At 50.8% G+C, this 22,011-nt stretch overlaps 1 protein-coding gene across 1 annotated transcript in view; it reads left to right on the top strand.

Annotated features, from left to right (window-relative positions):
* The first annotated feature begins 3,173 nt into the window (after positions 1-3,173).
* Positions 3,174-22,011, top strand: part of LOC139268177 (torsin-1A-interacting protein 2-like) — a 31,630-nt gene continuing 12,792 nt past the window's right edge. Inside the window, exons 1-4 of the mRNA XM_070886229.1 lie at positions 3,174-3,424; positions 12,359-12,406; positions 20,455-20,499; positions 20,661-20,741. Of these exons, the coding sequence (XP_070742330.1) occupies positions 3,337-3,424; positions 12,359-12,406; positions 20,455-20,499; positions 20,661-20,741 (262 nt within the window). The 5' untranslated portion in view covers positions 3,174-3,336. The remainder of the gene's footprint in view (positions 3,425-12,358; positions 12,407-20,454; positions 20,500-20,660; positions 20,742-22,011) is intronic.

Below are 22,011 nucleotides of genomic sequence, written 5' to 3'. Positions count from 1 at the left end.
ATGAGCGACTTATGGTCAGTTTCAAGCTCAAACTTGAGACCCAACAAATACTGGTGCATTTTTTTCACCCCGTATATGAATGCCAGAGCCTCTTTTTCAATCATTCTGCAGGCCCTTTCGGCCTTGGACAGACTCCTGGACGCATAAGCGACCGGTTGCAAAATTCCCGATTCGTTAGCCTGTTGTAACACACACCAGACCCCGTATGACGACGCATCGCAAGCTAGCACTAATCGTTTACATGGGTTATACAGAACAAGCAATTTGTTTGAACATAACAGATGTCTCAAAGGCAGCCTCTTGTGAATCCCCCCATACCCAGTCGTCTCCCTTGCACAGTAGCACATGTAGGGGTTCTAGCAAGGTGCTTAACCCGGGTAGTAAATTACCGAAATAGTTGAGGGGTCCCAGGAATGACCGCAGCTCCGTCACGTTCTGTGGTCTCGGCGCGTTCTTGATGGTTTCCGTCTTGGCATTGGTGGGTCGATGCCGTCTGCTGCGATTCTTCTTCCCAAGAACTCAACCTCTGGCGCCAGGAAAACACACTTCGAGCGTTTCAACCTGAGCCCCACGCGATCTAGCTGACTTAGAACCTCTTCCAGATTCTTCAAGTGTTCGATGGTGTCCTGATCTGTGACCAGTATGTCGTCCTGGAAAACCACGGTGCGAGGAACCGCCTTTAGCAGGCTCTCCATGTTCCGTTGGAAAATTGCCGCGGCTGACCGAATCCCGAACGGGCATATTATAGATGAGCAGACCTTTGTGCGTGTTGATGCAGGTGAGGCCTTTCGAAGATTCCTCCAGCTCCTGGGTCATGTATGCCGAGGTCAGGTCCAACTTGATGAACGTCTTTCCTCCAGCCAGGGCCGCAAATAGGTCGTCTGCCTTGGATAGAGGGTACTGGTCCTGTAGCGAAAAACGGTTAATTGTTACTTTATAGTCTCCACTAATTCTGACCCCGCCGTCACCTTTGAGTACCAGGACAATCGGACTGGCCCACTCGTTGAATTCCACTGGCGCGATGATGCCTTCTCGCTGCAGCCTGTCCAGCTCAATTTCCACTTTCTCTCACATCATATATGGTACCGCCCGTGCCTTGTGGTGGATGGGTCGTGCACCGGGAACCAAATGGATTTGCGCTTTCGTCCCCGAGAAACTTCCAATGCCTGGCTCGAACAACGATGGAAATCTGCTCAGAAACTGGGCACATGAGGCGTCATCGACGGACGAAAGCGCTCGGATATCGTTCCAGTTCCAGCGGATTTTTCCCAGTCAGCTTCTGCCGAACAGTGTGGGGCCATCCCCTGGCACGATCCATAATGCGAGTTCGTGCACTGCTCCATCATAGGAGACTTTGACTTCTGCACTGCCAATTACAGGGGTCAGTTCTTTGGTGTAAGTTCTTAGCTTGGTGTGAATGGGGCTGAGCTTGGGCCTGTGTGCCTTGTTGCACCACAGCCTGTCGAAGGCCTTTTTGCTCATTATGGACTGACTCGCACCCGTGTCCAGTTTCATGGATACTGGAATTCTGTTCAGTTCAACTTTTAGCATTATTGGTGGACATTTTGTGGTGAAGGTGTGTACCCCCTACACTTTTGCCTCCTCGGTTCGAGTCTCTAATTCAACCTGATCCACCATGGATCGATCTTCCTCTGCAACGTGGTGGTTTGCAGGGTTTGCAGCTCGCCTGCACATTTGCTGGAGGTGTCCCGTTGTTCTGCAGCCGTTGTACGCATAGTGCTTGAAGCGGCATTGATGGGCCCGATGATCACCTCCACACCAACAAGGTGTTAACTGCCCGCATTAACGATTGATGGCGGACTCAGGGTCATCTGAGGTCGTGCAGCAGCCGGCGTGTATGTTCTGCCATGTATATTCTTGCTCGAAAACAACGTTACTTTGTGCACAGTACTGGCCAAAACCTATTTATGCTGTGAAATTTGTTTGGTGCTATTGCTGGTGGACATAAGTCCTGGGATATTGTTATGGCTTTGCTCAGGTTCGTTGTTTCAACAGTCAATAGTTTGTAAAGGATTACCTCATGGCCAATGCCAAGCACAAAAAAGACTCTCAGCATTTGTTCTAGGAATCCATCAAATTCGCAATGTCCTGCAAGGCGCCTTAGTTCGGCGACATAGCTCGCCACTTCCTGGCCCTCCGACCTTTGACACGTGTAGAACCGATACCTTGCCAGCAAAATGCTTTCCTTAGCAATTAGGTGCTCCCGGGTCAGCGTACACAATTCTTCATAGGATTTGGTTGTTGGTTTTACCGGAGCTAGAAGATTCTTCATGAGGCCATAGGTTGTTGGATCACCCTTCGTTTGGCAGTGTTCTCGTCCCCTTCCAGCTCGTTGGCCACGAAGTATTGGTCGAGTCTCTCCATGAAGGCCTCCCAATCATCCCCTTCTGAGAACTTCTCCAGGATACCAACTGTTCTTTGCATTTTCGCGCAGTTGTTCGTTATCTCGTCGCCAATTGTTACGCTCATAATAAAGGATGAAAATGAGTACTGTAAGCAATGAGTAAGTGTGACCTTAGCTCCTTTAATTAGACTCCAGAGTATAGACACTGCATGGGTGGCCTGCTTATATACATACAATGCTCCCAAGGGATGCTGGGATACCTTGGGACTTCAACAGGTAGGCCCTCTGCTGGTGGTGTGATACAGGTTGTCAACGGTTAAATACATAACATTGGTCACTTTGCAACCAAGTCTCTGTTATGGCTACCAGATCATACCTATTTGTAACGATTTGTGCCGACAGCTCATCTAATTTGTTATGAATTTGGTGAAGTATACCACAGTCTAATAGCCTTCAGCGCAAGAACTTTCCCCCTTGTTTCTTCCTGTGAGAATCCTTGTTCCATATTTCCATGTGGCATGTTCCATGGATGCGGTTACATCACGGACAGGGTGTAGAACATTCTGCGGGGGGAAGGGGATGAGCCAGAAGTCATGATCTATGTCGGAGCCAACTAAATAGGAAGGAAGAGGGTTGCGGTCGTGCAGACAGAGTTTAAGGAACTAGGGAACTAATTTCTACTTATGCGGCTCCGTGTCAAATTTTTATCGCGTAACACTCCTGTGAAGCGTCTTGGGATGTTTCACGACGTTAAAGGTGCGTTGTTGTTGGTTCGAGAGATAGTCTTCAATAATGAATAATAGCCGCCCTTTACCAAGATGGCCGCCCGGTGGCTTCAGTCGGTTGAGTGACAGGAACTTCCGGCCCCGGCTCCCTTTACCCAGGCCCGAGCTCCGCCTTGGCTGTCGCGATTGCTGGCTGTGAAACTTTGCACTGCCGATGATTTTCTTTTATTTCCCGTTTTCCTTTTGATGCAAGGCGACGAGATGAGCGGCAACCGCAGCCCCAGGCCCGAGAGGCGCAAAGGGGGCGCCGAAGAAACGCTTCCACTCGGCGGAGGTGAGGCGGGGGGGGGTGAGAAGGGGTGGGTGTGAGAGGGGGTAGGGGAGGGGGGTGTGTGAGAGGGGGGGTGTGTGAGAGGGGGTAGGGGAGGGGGGGTGTGTGAGAGGGGGTAGGGGAGGGGGGGTGTGTGAGAGGGGGTAGGGGAGGGGGGGTGTGTGAGAGGAGGTAGGGGAGGGGGGGTGTGTGAGAGGGGGTAGGGGAGGGGGGTGTGTGAGAGGGGGTAGGGGAGGGGGTGTGTGTGAGAGGGGGTAGGGGAGGGGGTGTGTGTGAGAGGGGGTAGGGGAGGGGGGGGTGTGAGAGGGGGTAGGGGAGGGGGGGGTGTGAGAGGGGGTAGGGGAGGGGGTGTGTGAGAGGGGGTAGGGGAGGGAGGGTGTGTGAGAGGGGGTAGGAGAGGGGGGGGCTGTGTGAGAGGGGGTAGGGGAGGGGGGGCTGTGTGTGAGAGGGGGTAGGGGAGGGGGGGTGTGTGAGAGGGGGTAGGGGAGGGGGGGTGTGTGAGAGGGGGGAGGGGTGTGTGTGTGAGAGGGGGTGGGGGGAGGGGGGTGTGTGTGAGAGGGGGTGGGGGGAGGGGGGTGTGTGTGAGAGGGGGAGGGGGGTGTGTGTGAGAGGGGGTGTGGGGAAGGGGGTGTGTGTGTGAGGGGGTGTGGGGGAGGGGGGTGTGTGTGAGTGGGGGGGTGTGTGTGAGTGGGGGGGTGTGTGTGAGTGGGGGGGTATGTGTGAGAGTGGGGTGTGGGAGGGGGGTGTGAGGGGGTAGGGGGGGTGTGAGGGGGTAGGGGGGGTGTGGGGGGGAAGCGGGTGTGGGGGAGGGTTTGTGTTGGGAGAGGGGGGTAGGGGTGGGTGTGAGAGAAGGGGTGGGTGTGAGAGGGGGGGGTGGGTGTGGGAGGGGGCATGGGGGGGTGTGTGAAGGGGTATGGGGGGTGTGTGTGAGAAGGGGTATGGGAGGGGTGTGTGAGAAGGGGTATGGGGGGGGAAGTGTGTGTGTGTGTGGGGGAGGAGAGGGGAGTGTGTGTGTGTGTGGGGGAGGGGAGGGGAGTGTGAGTGTGGGGGGGGGGAGGGGAGTGTGGGGAGGGGAGTGTGAGTGTGTGGGGGGGGGAGGGGAGTGTGAGTGTGTGGGGGGGAGGGGAGTGTGAGTGTGTGGGGGGGGAGGGGAGTGTGTGTGTGTGTGGGGGGGGGAGGGGAGTGTGTGTGTGTGGGGGGGGGAGGGGAGTGTGTGTGGGGTGGGGGGGGGAGGGGAGTGTGTGTGTGTGGGGGGGGAGGGGAGTGTGTGTGTGTGGGGAGGGGAGGGGAGGGGAGGGGAGTGTGTGTGGGGGGGGGAGGGGAGTGGAGTGTGTGTGGGGGGGGGAGGGGAGTGTGTGTGTGTGTGGGGGGGGGAGGGGAGTGTGTGTGTGTGTGGGGGGGGGAGGGGAGTGTGTGTGTGTGTGGGGGGGGAGGGGTGTGTGTGTGTGTGTGGGGGGGGAGGGGTGTGTGTGTGCGTGTGGGGGGGGAGGGGAGTGTGTGTGCGTGTGGGGGGGGAGGGGAGTGGAGTGTGCGTGTGGGGGGGAGTGGAGTGGAGTGTGCGTGTGGGGGGGAGTGGAGTGGAGTGTGCGTGTGGGGGGGAGTGGAGTGGAGTGTGCGTGTGGGGGGGAGTGGAGTGGAGTGTGCGTGTGGGGGGAGTGGAGTGGAGTGTGCGTGTGGGGGGGAGTGGAGTGGAGTGTGCGTGTGGGGGGGAGTGGAGTGGAGTGGAGTGTGCGTGTGGGGGGGAGTGGAGTGGAGTGTGCGTGTGGGGGGAGTGGAGTGGAGTGTGCGTGTGGGGGGGAGTGGAGTGGAGTGTGCGTGTGGGGGGGAGTGGAGTGGAGTGCGTGTGGGGGGGAGTGGAGTGGAGTGTGCGTGTGTGGTGGAGTGGAGTGTGCGTGTGGGGTGGAGTGGAGTGTGCGTGTGGGGGGGAGTGGAGTGGAGTGGAGTGTGCGTGTGGGGGGGAGTGGAGTGGAGTGTGCGTGTGGGGGGGAGTGGAGTGGAGTGGAGTGGAGTGTGCGTGTGGGGGGGAGTGGAGTGGAGTGGAGTGTGCGTGTGGGGGGGAGTGGAGTGGAGTGGAGTGTGCGTGTGGGGGGGAGTGGAGTGTGCGTGTGGGGGGGGAGTGGAGTGGAGTGTGCGTGTGGGGGGGGAGTGGAGTGGCGTGGAGTGTGCGTGTGGGGGGGAGTGGAGTGGAGTGTGCGTGTGGGGGGGAGTGGAGTGGAGTGGAGTGTGCGTGTGGGGGGGAGTGGAGTGGAGTGTGCGTGTGGGGGGGAGTGGAGTGGAGTGGAGTGTGCGTGTGGGGGGGAGTGGAGTGGAGTGTGCGTGTGGGGGGGGAGTGGAGTGGAGTGTGCGTGTGGGGGGGGAGTGGAGTGGCGTGGAGTGTGCGTGTGGGGGGGAGTGGAGTGGAGTGTGCGTGTGGGGGGGAGTGGAGTGGAGTGTGCGTGTGGGGTGGAGTGGAGTGTGCGTTTGGGGGGGAGTGGAGTGGAGTGGAGTGTGCGTGTGGGGGGGAGTGGAGTGGAGTGGAGTGTGCGTGTGGGGGGGAGTGGAGTGGAGTGTGCGTGTGGGGGGGGAGTGGAGTGGAGTGTGCGTGTTGGGGGGGAGTGGAGTGGCGTGGAGTGTGCGTGTGGGGGGGAGTGGAGTGGAGTGTGCGTGTGGGGGGGAGTGGAGTGGAGTGGAGTGTGCGTGTGGGGGGGAGTGGAGTGGAGTGGAGTGTGCGTGTGGGGGGGAGTGGAGTGGAGTGGAGTGGAGTGTGCGTGTGGGGGGGAGTGGAGTGGAGTGGAGTGTGCGTGTGGGGGGGAGTGGAGTGGAGTGGAGTGGAGTGTGCGTGTGGGGGGGAGTGGAGTGGAGTGTGCGTGTGGGGTGGAGTGGAGTGTGCGTGTGGGGGGGAGTGGAGTGGAGTGTGCGTGTGGGGGGGAGTGGAGTGGAGTGTGCGTGTGGGGGGGAGTGGAGTGGAGTGTGCGTGTGGGGGGGAGTGGAGTGGAGTGTGCGTGTGGGGGGGGAGTGGAGTGGAGTGGAGTGTGCGTGTGGGGGGGGAGTGGAGTGTGCGTGTGGGGGGGGAGTGGAGTGTGCGTGGGGGTGGAGGGGAGTGGAGTGTGGGGGGGGGTGGAGGGGAGTGGAGTGTGGGGGGGGTGGAGTGGAGTGTGGGGGAGGGTGGAGGGGAGTGGAGTGTGCGGGGGGGGAGGGGAGTGGAGTGTGCGGCGGGGGGAGGGAGGGGAGTGTGCGGGGGGGGAGGGGAGTGTGCGTGGGGGTGGAGGGGAGTGGAGTGTGGGGGGGGGTGGAGGGGAGTGGAGTGTGGGGGGGGTGGAGTGGAGTGTGGGGGAGGGTGGAGGGGAGTGGAGTGTGCGGGGGGGGAGGGGAGTGGAGTGTGCGGGGGGGTGGGGGAGGGGAGTGTGGGGGGGGGAGAGGAGGGAGTGTGTGTGTGGGGGGGGGGAGGGAGTGTGTGTGTGGGGGGGGGAGGGGAGTGTGTGGGGGTGTAGGGGGGTGGGGGGAGGGGAGTGTGTGGGGGTGTAGTGGGGTGGGGTGAGGGGAGTGTGTGGGGGGGTGGGGTGAGGGGAGTGTGTGGTGGGTGGGTGGGGGGAGGGGAGTGTGTGGTGGGTGGGTGGGGGGAGGGGAGTGTGTGGTCGGGGGGGGAGGGGAGTGGAGTGTGCGGCGGGGGGAGGGAGGGGAGTGTGCGGGGGGGGAGGGGAGGGGAGTGGGAGGGGAGGGGAGTGTGCGGGGGGGTGGGGGAGGGGAGTGTGGGGGGTGGAGAGGAGGGAGTGTGTGTGTGGGGGGGGGAGGGAGTGTGTGTGTGGGGGGGGGGGAGGGGAGTGTGTGGGGGTGTAGGGGGGTGGGGGGAGGGGAGTGTGTGGGGGTGTAGTGGGGTGGGGTGAGGGGAGTGTGTGGGGGGGTGGGGTGAGGGGAGTGTGGTGGGTGGAGGGGAGTGTGTGGTGGGTGGGTGGGGGGAGGGGAGTGTGTGGTGGGTGGGTGGGGGGAGGGGAGTGTGTGGTGGGTGGGTGGGGGGGGAGGGGAGTGTGTGGGGGTGGGGGGAGGGGAGTGTGTGGGGGAGGAGGAGTGGGGTGTGTGTGGGGGGGGAGGGGGGTGTGTGTGGGGGGGGAGGGGAGTGTGTGGTGGGGGGGGGAGGGGAGTGTGTGGTGGGGGGGGAGGGGAGTGTGTTGGGGGGGGGGGGATGGAGGGGAGCGGTGTGGGGGGGGGGAGGAGAGGGAGCGGGGTGGGGGCAGGAGGGGGAGCGGGGTCGGTGGGGTGTAGGACAGGGAGCGGGGGGGGGGGGGGAGTGAGAGAGAGTGAGGTGGGAGTGTGTGTGTGTGTGTGGGGGTGGGTTGCGGGCAACAGGAGGCACGGCCACCAGTCATTATAATCAGGGATGCTCTAGAAGGCAGAATTAGAGGAGTGCAGACATCTCCGGGAGTGGGGGGGGGGGAAGAGAGTTGTGGGGCTGAAGATTACAGAGATAGGGAGGGGCGAGGCCATGGAGGGATTTGTAAACCAGGCTGAGAATTTTGAAATTGAGGCATTGCTTAAGCGGAAGCCAATGTAGGTCAGTGAGCACAGCGGTGATGGTTGAGTGGGGCTTGATGCGAGTTAGGACATGGGCAGCTGAGTTTTAGATCACCTTTAGTTTACGTAGGGTAGAATGTGGAAAACCAGCCAGGAGTGTGTTGGAATAGTCAAGTCTAGAGTTAACAGTGGCATGGATGAGGGCTTCAGCTGTGGATGAACTGAGGCAAGGGCAGAGACGGGCGATGTTACGGAGGTGGAAATATGCGGACTTAGTTCTGCTGTGGATATGTGGTTGAAAGCTCATTTCAGGGTCAAATATGACACCAAGGTTGCGAATAGTCTGGTTCAGCCTCAGACAGAAGTTGGGGAGAGGGATGGAGTCACTGGCTAGGGAATGGAGTTTGTGGCAGGGACTGAAACAATGGCTTCGGTCTTCCCAGTATTCAATTGGTTAAAATTTCTGCTCAAGTGTAGGCTGTTCTGCCCATCCAGCTTATTCCACCATTCAGTTAGCCATTGCAGCTCAATCTTTGTAGAACTCCACTTGATTCCAATGGGGAGAATATAGTGAGGGTATGAAGCACAGGTCTTCAGACCAGAAGAAGAATGACAATTTTAGTATGATTTTAACACTGAACATTAATTTTTGCTGAGCTTCAGTGTGTCAGAGGTTATCTGTGTAACTTCCTACAACTCTCCGAGAGCTCTCCATTCCTCCAATTTTGTCCTCTTGTGCATTCCTGATTTCCTTCGCCCCTCCCCCATTCACGTCCGTGCCTTCAGCTGTCTAGATTCTAATCTCTGGAATTCCCTCCCTAAAACCTCTCCAGCTTTCTCTTCTCCTTTAAGATCTTCCTTAATTAGGGCACTTAATCAAGCTTTTGGTCACCGATCCTAATATCTCCTTATGTGGCTTGGTGTCAAATGTTGTTTGATGATCGCTCCTGTGAAGCGCCTTGGGATGTTTTGCTATGTTGAAGGTGTTATGTAAATGCAAGTTGTTGTTGTACTTCAGTGTACTGCTAGGTTCTCAGCTTTATTTTGTGGGTGTAGGTCCTGACCACTTTTCTAGCCCGAAGTCTACTTCTCTCTGGCTCTGGACGTTATAGTGACCTCGAGCTTTGCTGCTGTTTTCCACGGACTCTAGTCTCTGCTCCTGAGTTCACTGCCCTCCTGTCCTCCCTCAGCCTCTCCCTCCATATAAACTCTTCTATCTATATTCAGGGCCACCCCTTTTCCTTGCCATCTCGCAAGGCCTCTTGATTCCCAAGACCATCTCTGATCGTTTCCTCGTGTCCCTCACTGCTCACATCCTCCTTCCAACCCCACTTCTTTCTGCACTCACCCCTGGAAAAAAAACTCTTCTCTCAACTCACTTAATGTGGCACGTTCAAACTCCCAACTGTCCAACTTTTGGCACTCTATTCCTCATAATATTCTGCAGCTACCGATCTGCTCAATCGCACCCTCGCCTCCACCTTTGATGCCCTTGTCCCTGGTTAAAATCTTTATTCTCCCCCCAACCGGGTCGTTCCCCTTAGTACGGCCCCCACCTTGGCTCCCTTATGTCCAAGGGACGCAGATTTGAACGGTATTGGCACACAACTGATTTAGCCATTCATCGCCAGATGTGGCTGGACCATATAAAACCCTACCTGGTCCTGCTCTCTGGCAAAACAGCTCACTGCTTCCAGGATCATTCAGGAATCCAAGTATAACCCTCGGATTCTCTTCTCCACTATGAACATAGAAACATAGAAAATAGGTGCAGGAGTAGGCCATTCGGCCCTTCGAGCCTGCACCACCATTCAATATGATCATGGCTGATCATTCCCTCAGTACCTCATTCCTGCTTTCTCTCCATACCCCTTGATCCCTTTAGCGGTTATCTTATCTGTGTTTGGTTTCCCCAATGTGGAGGAGACCATATCATGAGCAGCGAATACGGTATACGAAATTGAAAGTAGTACAAGTTTCACCTGGAGGAAGTGTTTGGTGCCCAGGACGGTGGAAGGGTGGAGGTAACAGGGCAGGTTTTATACCTCCTATGCTTGAATGGGAAGTTGCCATAGGAAGAGAACGATTGAGGAGTGTCGCGGAGGAAATGCTTCCTTCGGAATGTTTGGTGGTGGGATTCTGCTGGAGGTGGCGGAAATGGCAGAGGCTGGTGGGGTGAAAAGTGAGGACAAGGGAACCCTATCGTGGTTCTTAAACCATTCTTCCCTGTTCCCTCCACCCTCCCCTCCAACAACAAGTGCGAAGAAGACATCTTTGTGATTAAGATTGCAACCATCTGCTCAACAGCCCCTGCCATATCCCTTCTTTCCCCTGTCCACCAAGCTACACTTTCCTTAAGGTTACCCCGAGCCCAGAACTCGGTTTCTCTACGTTCTCCTCTATCTTTCCATATGCCCTCCATGAGCTCATCTTGTCCATTAGATCTACCTTCTGCTCTCTCAAGCCTATTCCCATCAAACTGCTGACTACTCGACTTCATTTCTTGGTTCCTATATTTGCTGCTTGGTAATCGTTCCCCCTCCTCTGGTACTGTCGCCCTCCCTTTCAAATCTGTCTCCTCAAAGTATCCACCCTTGGCCTCTTGTGTCCTTTTAAACTGCCCCCTCCCCATCTCCAACATCCCTTTCCCCTCCAATGTCTTCCAACGTTTTGTCACCTCCCAAACCCGTGCCCATATTTCCTGCAACTCCATATTTGGATCTCTCCAATCAGGTTTTCCACCCCTGCCACAGGACTGAAAGGGCTCTAATCAAAGTCTCACATCTTCTGTGACGCATTATCCTTTATCATCCTTCTTGATCTGTCTTCAGCCTTTGACACGGTTGACTGCACCATCCTCTTCCAATGCCTCTCCTCCGTCCTCCAGTCCTCGCGTGGTTCAACTCTTATTATCTATCCAATCACAACCAGGGAATCTCCTGGAGTGGCTTCTCTTCCCGCTCCTGCACCGTTACCTCTGGGGTCCCCTGACTATCCTTGACCCCCCCCCCCCCCCCTATTTCTTATCTACATGCTGCCCTTTGGCGACATAGTCAGAAAGCACGACGTCGGCTTATACACATGCATGCTGACGACACTCGGCCATACCCCACCAACAGCAGTCTCAGAAATAGCAATGCAGTAGTGTGGCGCATATGGCCACTTGGATCAAATCCTGGAATGATGCTTGCACTTGTGAAAGACAGTGTAAGTAAACATATTCGGCCGAGGGTGGGCGAGCATTCGGAAGGAAAATATATACCACCTGAGCTTTTGTGAGGTTAAGTTAGGTTAATCTTGAATGTGAAAGGCAAGACTGTGGTTAATGATTGACTTAATCAGTTGTAAAAATATTTGCACCGTAGCCAGAGATCACTAAATGATTGAACCTATTCTTAATTCATGCTTTTAGGTGTGTCTGACTTTGATATTCTAGTTGTTGGAAGTTCAGAGAACAAAGCTCAAGTTGTTTATGGATACTGCATGAACTCTGGGACTATATAAACACCCTTGTGTTCTGTCTGTATTTTTATATAAATTTGCCTTAAAATAAGAAGGTTGTTGATGATGGTTGAAACTAATCCTGAAGATTGAGAAGCACTTGTCCTCGCCAAGGGTTACGAGGTGCCCTCTGACCTGTTGGGTGTACTAAGGAAAACAAAAGCAAAACACTGCTGATGCTGGAAATCTGAAATAAAAGCAGAAAGTGCTGGAAATACTCAGCAGGTCAGGCCGCATCTGTGGAGCGAGAAACAGAGTTAGCGTTTCAGGTTGTTGACCTTTCAACAGAACTGGACAACGTTAGAGATGTAACTTGTAAGTTTTTAAGCAAGTAAAGAGAGGAGGGAAGGGAGGAAAAAACAAAAGGGTCTTTGATAGGGTGGAAGGCAGGAGAGATTAAATGACAAAAGGTAATACAGAAGCAAAATGCTACGGGTGCTGGCAATCTGTAAATAAGGTGGACGAAGGACTAGTTTTGCAGACTAGTAGGTCTTCAGTTCTGCACATCAATCCCTTTTTGTTTTAATGGCCGTGTTGCTGGTCTTCAAATGGTTATCTTCTCCTGGACATTCTGCAGCTGGTCGAGTGACCTTTGCACCAGGTAATTTAAGAATTCTGGATCTTATCACTGGAACCACAAATAATTCCAGTCAAGTTGTTTGAAAGTGCACTGGTTGGGTTAGCTGAACATTGGTGCTTTCAAACCCATTTGAGGACAGTCGAGACCTGATCAGGTCATGCATCTTGTGTCTCTCAACAGTAAACCGTTCTCTGCTCTCATTGTTTGCACTGTTTGAGCAGGAAAGCACCTATGTTTTGAAAGAGTACCAAATGTACCAGGCTGGTAAAAAGTGATTTGTTTATGCACCTCAGGTGATATCCAGGCACTTTATCTGCAGTGTGACATACTGTTCTTCATTTGATTTGTTGCCCTCGTTGCTTTTACAGATGGAAACAGTGTTTCTCCAAATAAAAGAGTGACAGATGCAAGGAGAGGTAAGAATTAAACTTTTTAAGTTCTTAGACTGCACAGAGAATATTTTACTGCATGTGGTTTAAGTATTTTTTTAAGCACAGTGCTGTTTGTCACGGCATCAATTACCTAGAAAGAAAAGAAAGACTTGCATTTATATAGCGCCTTGCACGACCACCAGATGTCTCAAAGTGCTTTACAGCCAATCAAGTACTTTTGGAGTGCAGTCACTGTTATAATGTGAGAAATGTGCACTGCACTGGAGTGTCAGCCTAGATTTTTATTTTGTGCTTGGGTCGCTGGAGTGGGAATTGAACCCATAACCTTCTGACTCGGAGGCAAAGAGTGCTACCCACTGAGTCGCAGCTGACGCTAATGTAGGAAACGCGGCAGCTAATTTGCGCACAGCAAGCTCCAACAAACAGCTATGTGATAATGACCAGACAATCTGTTTTAAGTGTTTTTTGTTGAACGATACAGCATGGAAGAACTGCAGGGAGAATTCCCCTGCTATTCTTCGAAGTAGTGCCATGGGAGGGCAGAGAGAGTTTTAACATTTGGAGTGTCAGCCTTGACTTTGTGTTCATGTCTCTGGAGTGGGACCTGAACCTACTATGCTCTGACTCCGAGGCGATTGTGCTACCCACTGAACCACAGCTAAAGCATCGCTATCAAAACCAAATGTTGAGTGTTCAAGTTTGCGGACAATATTAAAATAGGAAAACCAGAAGGTACAACTGAAGATTTGCAGAAAGATTGAGATCAGTTATGGAACTGGAAATGGCAAGTCGTCTGCACTGATCAAATAAATATGCACCATAGTTCAGGGGCTCTGGCACTTTTATGTAGGAGTTCCTATCCAAGAGGATTGTGTTGGAATGGAACTGTGAAGCCCATTTATTTGCCCAATTGTAGGACTGGATCTTGGCATAATAGACGCATCTCTTTTGTTGATTGGACAATATGACAGAACTATTCCAAAAAGCAAGCAAATGACTGGGATCCATTCGTCTAAACAGTATTTCAAGTGTATGGGTTAGACCACACTTGCACCACAAAAAGCTGTACAGATATTGGAAAAACCACAGAGAAACGCAACTAACTTGACCCCAAATGTAAAGAGGACTCATTGTAAGGAAGGATTAGAGCAATGCAAGCATTATTGTCTCAAAAGGAAGATGTAAAAGAAAAGAAAGACTTGCATTTATATAGCGCCTTTCATGACCACTGGACATCTGAGCGCTTTACAGCCAATGAAGTACATTTGGAGTGTAGTCACTTGCAATGTGGGAAACACGGCAGCCAATTTGCGCACAGCAAGCTCCCACATACAGCAATGTGATGATGACCAGATAATCTGTTTATTTTTTTTTCTTATGTTGATTGAGGGATAAATATTATACCATGACGGGAGGGAGAGGGGTTGCTGGGGGAACCACTTCAAGTTTTACAAAATTATAAGCAATTTTATTTAACATAATTGGCAAAAGAACCAGAGGTGTTGTTTTAAAACCGTGTTCTGTTGTTCACTTAAGTAGCGACGAATTCCGGTTTCTGGTTATAATCACTTTATTCTTTAACTTCAGTATAAAAAGCAGAGGTTAGTGACAGACCACGCAAACTTAGGCATGGGCGGGCTCCTTCTTGTGCCACTTAAACAAAAGAAAAAGCTCATATTTATACATTATTCTCTTTATCAAACTGGAAGTATCCTTACCTTATTTGGTAGTCTCCGGTCAAAAGCACTGTCCATCAGCCGATGTACACGTTTACATTTCTCGTACATCAACATTTGGTAGTTTAAATTCAGTTACCGTTCTTCAACTGGCTTGTACTTCAACAACCTCTTACAAAGAGCACAATGATCTGTGATGGGATGTTTACAGCATGGCAATACTATAAACATCCCAAGGTCCTACTTCAAATCTTGAACACTGGCTGTTGCTAACTGAAATCTGTGTGTCTCTCTCTCTCTCTCTCTCTCTCTCTCCATTGATGCCTTTCCCCCCCCTATATTGAATGAACTAAACATGAACACCTTTCGGAAGCTGAATTATCTGAGTTCCATATGCTAACAGATGAGGAGGAATCTTTTTAGGCAATGAGTTGTGATCTGGAATGCACTGCCTGAAAGAGTGGTGGAGCAGATTCAGTAGTAACTTTCAAAACTGAATTGGGTATATACTTGAAAAGGAAAAATTAACTGGGTTGTGGGGGAAGAGCAAGAGAGTGGAACTAATTGGATAGCTCTTTCAAAGAGCCGGCACAGGCACGATGGGCTGTGAAGCCTCCTTCTGTGCTGTATCATTCTATGATTCTATATCAGTAAGGTTATCTGAGAATATTACTTCAAGGCAAGCTAGGAGTGAGGGACTAGAGGCCTAGATTCAAAATTAGTCAAAAATAAATTTATAATAGATAGATTGAGGAAGAACTGCCTAATAAAAGGGTAATGAACATTTGGAATAATCTGCTAAGCAAGGTAATTTTTTATTTGTTCCTAACATGTGCCCATCCCTAATTGCCCTTGAGATAATGGTGGTGAGCCGCCACCTTGAACTGCTGCAGTCCGTGTGGGAAAGGTGCTCCCACAGTGTTGTTAGGGAGGGAGTTCCAAGATTTTGACCCAGTGGCGATGTATGAATGACGATATAATTCCAAGTCAGCTTGGTGTGTGACTTGGAGGAGAACTTCGAGGTAATGGTGTTCCCATGCGACTGCTGCCCTTGTCCTTCTAGGTGGTAGAGGTTGTGGGTTTGGGAGGTGCTGTCGAATAGAAGCCTTGGCGAGTTGCTGCAGTACATCTTGTAGATGGTACGTACTGCAGCTACAGTGTGTCGGTGGTGGAGGGAGTGAATGTTTAAGGTGGTAGATGGGTGCCAATCAAGCGGGCTGCTTTGCCCTGGATGGTGTCGAGCTTCTTGAATGTTGTTGGAGCTACACTCATCCAGGCAAGTGGAGAGTATTCCATCATACTCCTTGTGCCTTGTAGATGGTGGAAAGGCTTTGGGGAGTCAGAAGGCGAGACACTTGCTGCAGAATATCCAGCCTCTGACCTGCTCTCTCAGCCACAGTATTTATGTGGCTGATCCAGTTAAGTTTCTGGTCAATGCTGACCCCCAGGATACTGATTGTGGGGGATTCGGGAATGGTAATGCCATTGAATGTGAAGGGGCGGTGGTTAGATGCTCTCTTGTTGGAGATAGTCATTGCTTGGCACTTATGTGGTTACTTGCCACTTATCAACCCAAGCTTGAATGTCGTCCATGTCTTGCTGTATACGGACATGGACTGCTTCTTATCTGAGGAGTTGCGAATGGAACTGATCACTGCAATTATCAGCGAACATCCCCACTTCTGACCTTATGATGGAGGGAAGGTCATTGATGAAGCAGCTGAAGTTTGTTGGGCCTCCAACACTGCCCTGAAGAATTTCTGCAGCGATGTCTTGTGACCTGAGATGATTGGCCTCCAACAACCACAACCATTTTCCTTTGTGCTCAGTATGACTCCAACCAGTGGAGAGTTTTCCCCCAGTTTCCCATTGACTTAAGTTTTACTAGGGTTCCTTGATATCGCACTCTGTCAAATGCTGCCTTGATGTCAAGGGCAGTCATTCTCGCCTCACCTCTGGAATTCAGCTCTTTTGTCCATGTTTAGACCACGGCTGTAATGATGCCTGGAGCTGAGTGGTCCTGCCAGAACCCAAACTGAGCATCAGTGAGCAGGTTATTGGTGAGTAAGTGCAATCTGACAGCACTGTCGACAACTGATTGAGAGTAGAATGATAAGGTGGTATTTGGTCAGATTAGATTTGTCCTGCTTTTTGTGGATAGGACATACCTGGCAGTTTTACACATTGTCAGGTAGATGCCAGTGTTATAACTGTACTGGAACAGCTTGGCTAGAGGTGCAGCTAGTTCTGGAGCACAAGTCTTCAGCGCGACAGCTGGGATGTTGTCGGGGCCCATAGCCTTTGCTGTATCCAGTGCGTTCAGCCGTTTCTTTATCACATGGAGTGAATCGAATTGGCTGAAGACAGGCTTCTGTGACAGTGAGGATCTTCGGAGGAGGCAGAGATGGATCATGGAGATGGAGGCAAACATTACGGAAGTTCATAATGCAGTTGTTTGTTAAGGCGGGAGTAGAAACATAGAAAATAGGTGCAGGAGTAGGCCATTCGGTCCTTCGAGCCTGCACCGCCTCAATGAGTTCATGGCTGAACATGCAACTTTAGTACCCCATTCCTGCTTTCTCGCCATACCCCTTGATCCCCCTAGTAGTAAAGACTACATCTAACTCCTTTTTGAATATATTTAGTGAATTGGCCTCAACAACTTCCTGCAGTAGAGAATTCCACAGGTTCACCACTCTCTGGGTGAAGAAGTTTCTGCATGCCAACCTTCAATGACTGATGTACCATGACACCCAGGTTTCGTTGCACCTCCCCTTTTCCTAATCTGTCACCATTCAGGTAATAGTCTGTCTCTCTGTTTTTACCACCAAAGTGGATAACCTCACATTTATCCACATTATACTTCATCTGCCATGCATTTGTCCACTCACGTAACCTATCCAAGTCACTCTGCAGCCTCATAGCATCCTCCTCGCAGCTCACACTGCCACCTAACTTAGTGTTGGGGAACTGAAGGCATGAACTTCCTGGAGCTGATTGCCCTTTTCTCTTTTGCATGACTTTCCTCCTTGATCTTGGGGTGCAAAGGATGAGGCTTGTTAAGTAGGGCACTCTGGGTTTTCTGCATGTGGTACACGCCATTTAAAAATGGGCGACCTATTCTCAATGAACGACCTACTCCCGAGGCAGTGCTGACCAGGACTGTCTCCAGAGGTGCATAGCCACAGGCCAAGGGTGACTATGAAATGCTATACCTTACTGCAGTAACATGCCTCCGATGAGGATGGTGGGGGGAAAAAGGTTGGTGCAGATAATTCCATGTCCTTACTGCTCTTCATTGGAAACCAAGTAAGGAATCTGCTCTTGTGCTTCTGCCAGTCGTTCTCTTGACCCTGGAACAGTGTGCTTCTGCTGCCATTTATATTTATTCCCTTTGGGGAGGTCCCCATCCTCTGGTGCCTCTCCCAAATGCCGCAGACATGAGATGGAAAGCGGAGGGGGGTTAATAATAACGTGTCAATAGTGTGAAACAGCCGCTATCAGATCAGCCACACGTTCTACACCTGATTCTGATTAACATAAGTGAAAGTGTAAATCGGGAGAGGTGGAGAACAAACGGGCGATCCGATATTGCGTGTTTTACACTCTAGTTCAAAGTTAACATTATCCCCAAGAAGTACAGTTGAGTACTTGAGGGTACATTGGTTTACTAGTGGGATCTTTCAACCTGGGTTGACTGTTGAGTTCCAGCAAATTATGCGTGGTGTGGAGGAAGAGGCGAGACAGCAGCTGATGGCTCAGGCGCTCTGGCACATCAGTGTAGAATTCTAAAATGGAGTCATAGTCTTGAGCTGCATTTAAACAGGCTTGTCCTCATTGAGTAAGTTTCTCGCACCAAGTCACGCTCATACATCACCCCTGTGCTCGCTGATGTACATTGGCTTCTAGTTAAGCAATTTTCAAAATTCTCAACCTTGTTTACAAATCTCTCCATGGCCCCACCCTTCCCTATCTCATAATCTCCTCCAGCCCAACCCCCCCCACCCGAGATGTCTGTGCCCCTCAAATTCTGCCTTCTTGAGCATCCCTGATTATAGCTGCTCAACCATTCGTGGCCGTACCTTCTGTTGTCTAGGCCCTAAGCTCTGGAGCTCCCTGCCTAAACTTCTCCGCCTCACTCCCCCTCTCTTTTTAAGTATTTGTATTATCTTAAAACTCTCCTGTGAAATGCCTTGGGGTGTTTTACTATGTTAAAGGCACTATGTAAATACAAGTTGTTGTTGCTTGTCTCGTTGGATCACTGCACAGCAGAGGAGCTCTCGATTTCTGGGAGAAATAAAGGCACAGTGTCAGGAATAGGAGAGCACCCGTTGTCAACCAGACGTAGAGCACTGGTAATCAAGATAGACACAGAGAGCTTCTCAGTCCAGACCATTGTCCTTAAACCTGTGCCGAGCCACGCTATATAGCAGCAAAAATGTATATTGTACTAACCAGTGCCCCTGGTATCAGTCTTGTCTGAGTAGCAGTGCTCTCGCCTTTTGAGTTAGCACGTCGTGGGTTCAAGCCCTACTCCAGAGATTTGAGTATATCATTTTGGCTAACTCTCTAGTCCAGTACTGAGGGAGTGGTGCCTTTCAGATGAGACGCTAAACTGAGGCCCTGTCTGCCCCATTGGCTAGATGCAAAAGATCCCAAGGCACTATTTCAAAGAAGAGCAGAGGAGTTTTCCCTGGTGTTCTAACCAATATTTATTCCTCAACCACTGTCAGTAAAACAGTTCAATTGGTGATTTATCTTATTGCTGTTTCTGGGACCTTGCTGAGTGCAGATTGGCTGCTGTGTGTCCCTACATTATAACAGTGACTGTACTTCAAAAGTACTTTGTTAGTTGTGAAGCCCAGAGGTTACAAAAGATGCTACATAAATGCAAAAAGGTTTTTTTTCTCTTCATGCTGGAGCTATCTTTTCCCACCTCTCTGTGAGGGGATAGGGAATGAACTAAGGAGTAGGATTTTTATTTCTAGACTACATGCAAAAAAAAATGCATTATAAAATTTTGAGATTTAAGAAGAGTGTTACAGAAGGGTTACTTTTAAAGTATTTTGTTTTTAGTGACTCTGAATCCATTATGTTCTGAGCTGGGTCTGGGAGAGTCCAGAGTCATAACAGCGATGCTCAGCCTTGATGCATTCAGTGGAGATTGCGTGCAAGCCCGATATTATCAGAAATACTAATCGTGGTGTTTGAGTGTCATTGTTATACTTGCTAGACCTCAGCGGACGCTGGTAATGAGCTATTATACTGGACCATCTGAGTTGTTCACAATTGGTGAGGGTAGGATCTATTGTGCAAAAAGTGTATGCTTGAATGTAAATCAAATTCCGAGATCTGCAGTAAGTCAAACAAACTCCCATGGAGATGAAGGGATGAGGGCCGATAGCATATAGAAATGGACTGCATTTTTAGATTAATATTCAGTAATTTTTCTTAAATAACTGAAGTGTGTGCATAAATTTTGCAGAAGTGCGGTGGGGTTATTTGCATTTTAAGTTTCTGATACCACGCCAGACACAACCAGATACAGACCGGTGTGTTTAATAATAAATGGCAACTGTGCACAGGTCAATAGCAGTCTCATCCCTTCTCTCTCTCACCACTACCGTCCTCTCTTCTCTCTAACGCCATCTTCTTCATCGCCCCCAAATCTTCTGGGTCTTGCCTTGATATGAGGAAAGTCGGGTATATACTTCCCCCTCTCCTTTCCCAAGGGTGAGATTAAAAAAAAGACTTACATTTATATAGCGCCTTTCATAACCACCGGACGTCTCAAAGCGCTTTACAGACTATGAAGTACTTTTGGAGTGTAGCCACTGTTGTAATGTGGGAAATGTGACAGCCAATTTGCGCACAAGCAAGCTCCCACAAACAGCAATGTGATGACCAGATAAGCTGTTTTTTTGTTATGTTGATTTGAGCAACAAATATTGACCAGGACACCGGGGATAACTCCCCTGCTCTTCTTCGAAATAGTGCCAAGGGATCTTTTACATCCACCTGAGAGAGCAGGCGGGGCCTCAGTTTAACGTCTCCTCCGAAAGATGGCACCTCTGACAGTGCAGCACTCCCTCAGCACTGCACTGGAGTGTCAGCCTAGATTTGTCTTTGTGCTCATGTCCCTGGAGAGGGACTTGAACCCACAACCTTCTGACCCCGAGGCGAGTGTGCTGCCCACTGAGCCACAGCTGACACTAAGGCTGGCAGAACTCCACATTCCCACCACCTCGCCCCTTAGGATGATACACCTGGTGGTATCTACAACTGTATCATAATTCTGCAGACTGAGGTTAGTTTTGGGAGATACTTCTGATGATTCCTTGGTGCGTGGAACAGCAACCAGTGCACGTAACTGAAGTGATTCTTCTGTTCCTACAGATCGGAGCCCTAAAGATGAAGTTGACTGCACCAAATCAGACGAAGGTAAGTGGGTGTGCGTAAGGTATTGGCTCTGTTTTATCTGATGGGGTGCCACTGGCAATAGAAACAATCTGATTTTGAAAAGCCCATTGGTGTTGTAAATGCTGAAGGAGATCCCCAAACAGTTTGGTTGTGATGATTGTGATTTTTTTTTCTCCCTCTAGAAACCAGTGACTCTGATGTGGACGTGGGGGCAGGTGGGGATTCACCGATATTTCGCAGGACACGTTCTCAGATTTCATCAGGTACAGAGTTCCCAGCGGTAGAACGCAGTCAGCTGCACTTGAAAGCAATGTGTGAGGAGGATACAAAAAATCTGCAAAAGGACATAGACAGGCTAAGTGAGTGGGCAAAAATTTGGCAGATGGAGTATAATGTTGGAAAGTGTGAGGTCATGTACTTTGGCAGAAAAAATCAAAGAGCAAGTTATTATTTAAATGGAGAAAGATTGCAAAGTGCCGCAGTAGAGTGGGACCTGGGAGTACTTGTGCATGAAACACAAAGTGATAGTATGCGGGTACAGCAAGTGATCAGGAAGGCCAATGGTATCTTGGCCTTTATTGCAAAGGGGATGGAGTATAAAAGCAGCGAAGTCTTGCTACAGCTATACAGGGTATTGGTGAGGCCACACCTGGAATACTGCGTGCAGTTTTTGGTTTCCATATTTACGAAAGGATACACTTGCTCTGGAGGCAGTTCAGAGAAGGTTCACTAGGTTGATTCCGGAGATGGTGGGGTTGACTTATGAGGAAAGGTTGAGTGGGTTGGGTCTCTACTCATTGGAATTCAGAAGAATGAGAGGTGATCGTATCGAAACGTATAAGATTATGAGGGTGCTTGACGAGGTGGATGCAGAGAGGATGTTTCCATTGAAGGGGGAGACCAGAACTAGAGGGCACAATCTTAGAATAAAGGGCCATCCATTTAAAACAGAGATGAGGAGAAATTTCTTCTGAGGGTGGTAAATCTGTGGAATTCGCTGCCTTAGAGACCTGTGGAAGCTAGGACATTGTCTATTTTTGTCTTAAATTTATTCAGTTTCTTAAACGATAAGGGAATAAGGGATTATGGGGAGCGCGCGGGGAAGTGAAGCTGAGTCCATGATCAGATCAGCCATGATCTTATTGAATGACGGAGCAGGCTCGAGTGGCTGTATGGCCTACTCCTGTTCCTATTTCTTATGTTCTTATGAGAGGTTCTCCATTTCTGCTAAATTGTCCTTCAACTCACTGGCTGTAAATCAATTCTGCTGTCCTTTGGAATCACCCTTCCCAGTTCAAACACTTGTACTGGAATAAATACAGTAAAACTGTTCATATTTATGATATTTTTGTGCATCGGGGGTGTGAATCAGACATTCCAACTGGTTTCCTCCCTCGCCAGCTAGGGGGATAATCCAGGGTTACCACGACTCCTCCGTATCCTTGCCTAAAAGTGAACGTGTGTGGGCAGTATCGGGTTTGGCTGTTTTTCCACACACTCCTCCCTCTTTCCCCACCCCCCCTCTCGCCCATC

The sequence above is a fragment of the Pristiophorus japonicus genome, chromosome 8, assembly GCF_044704955.1.
Source record: "Pristiophorus japonicus isolate sPriJap1 chromosome 8, sPriJap1.hap1, whole genome shotgun sequence".
Lineage (NCBI taxonomy): Eukaryota > Metazoa > Chordata > Chondrichthyes > Pristiophoridae > Pristiophorus > Pristiophorus japonicus.
The sequence above is the reverse complement of the archived record's forward strand: the minus strand, read 5'-3'. Positions and strand labels throughout refer to the sequence as shown.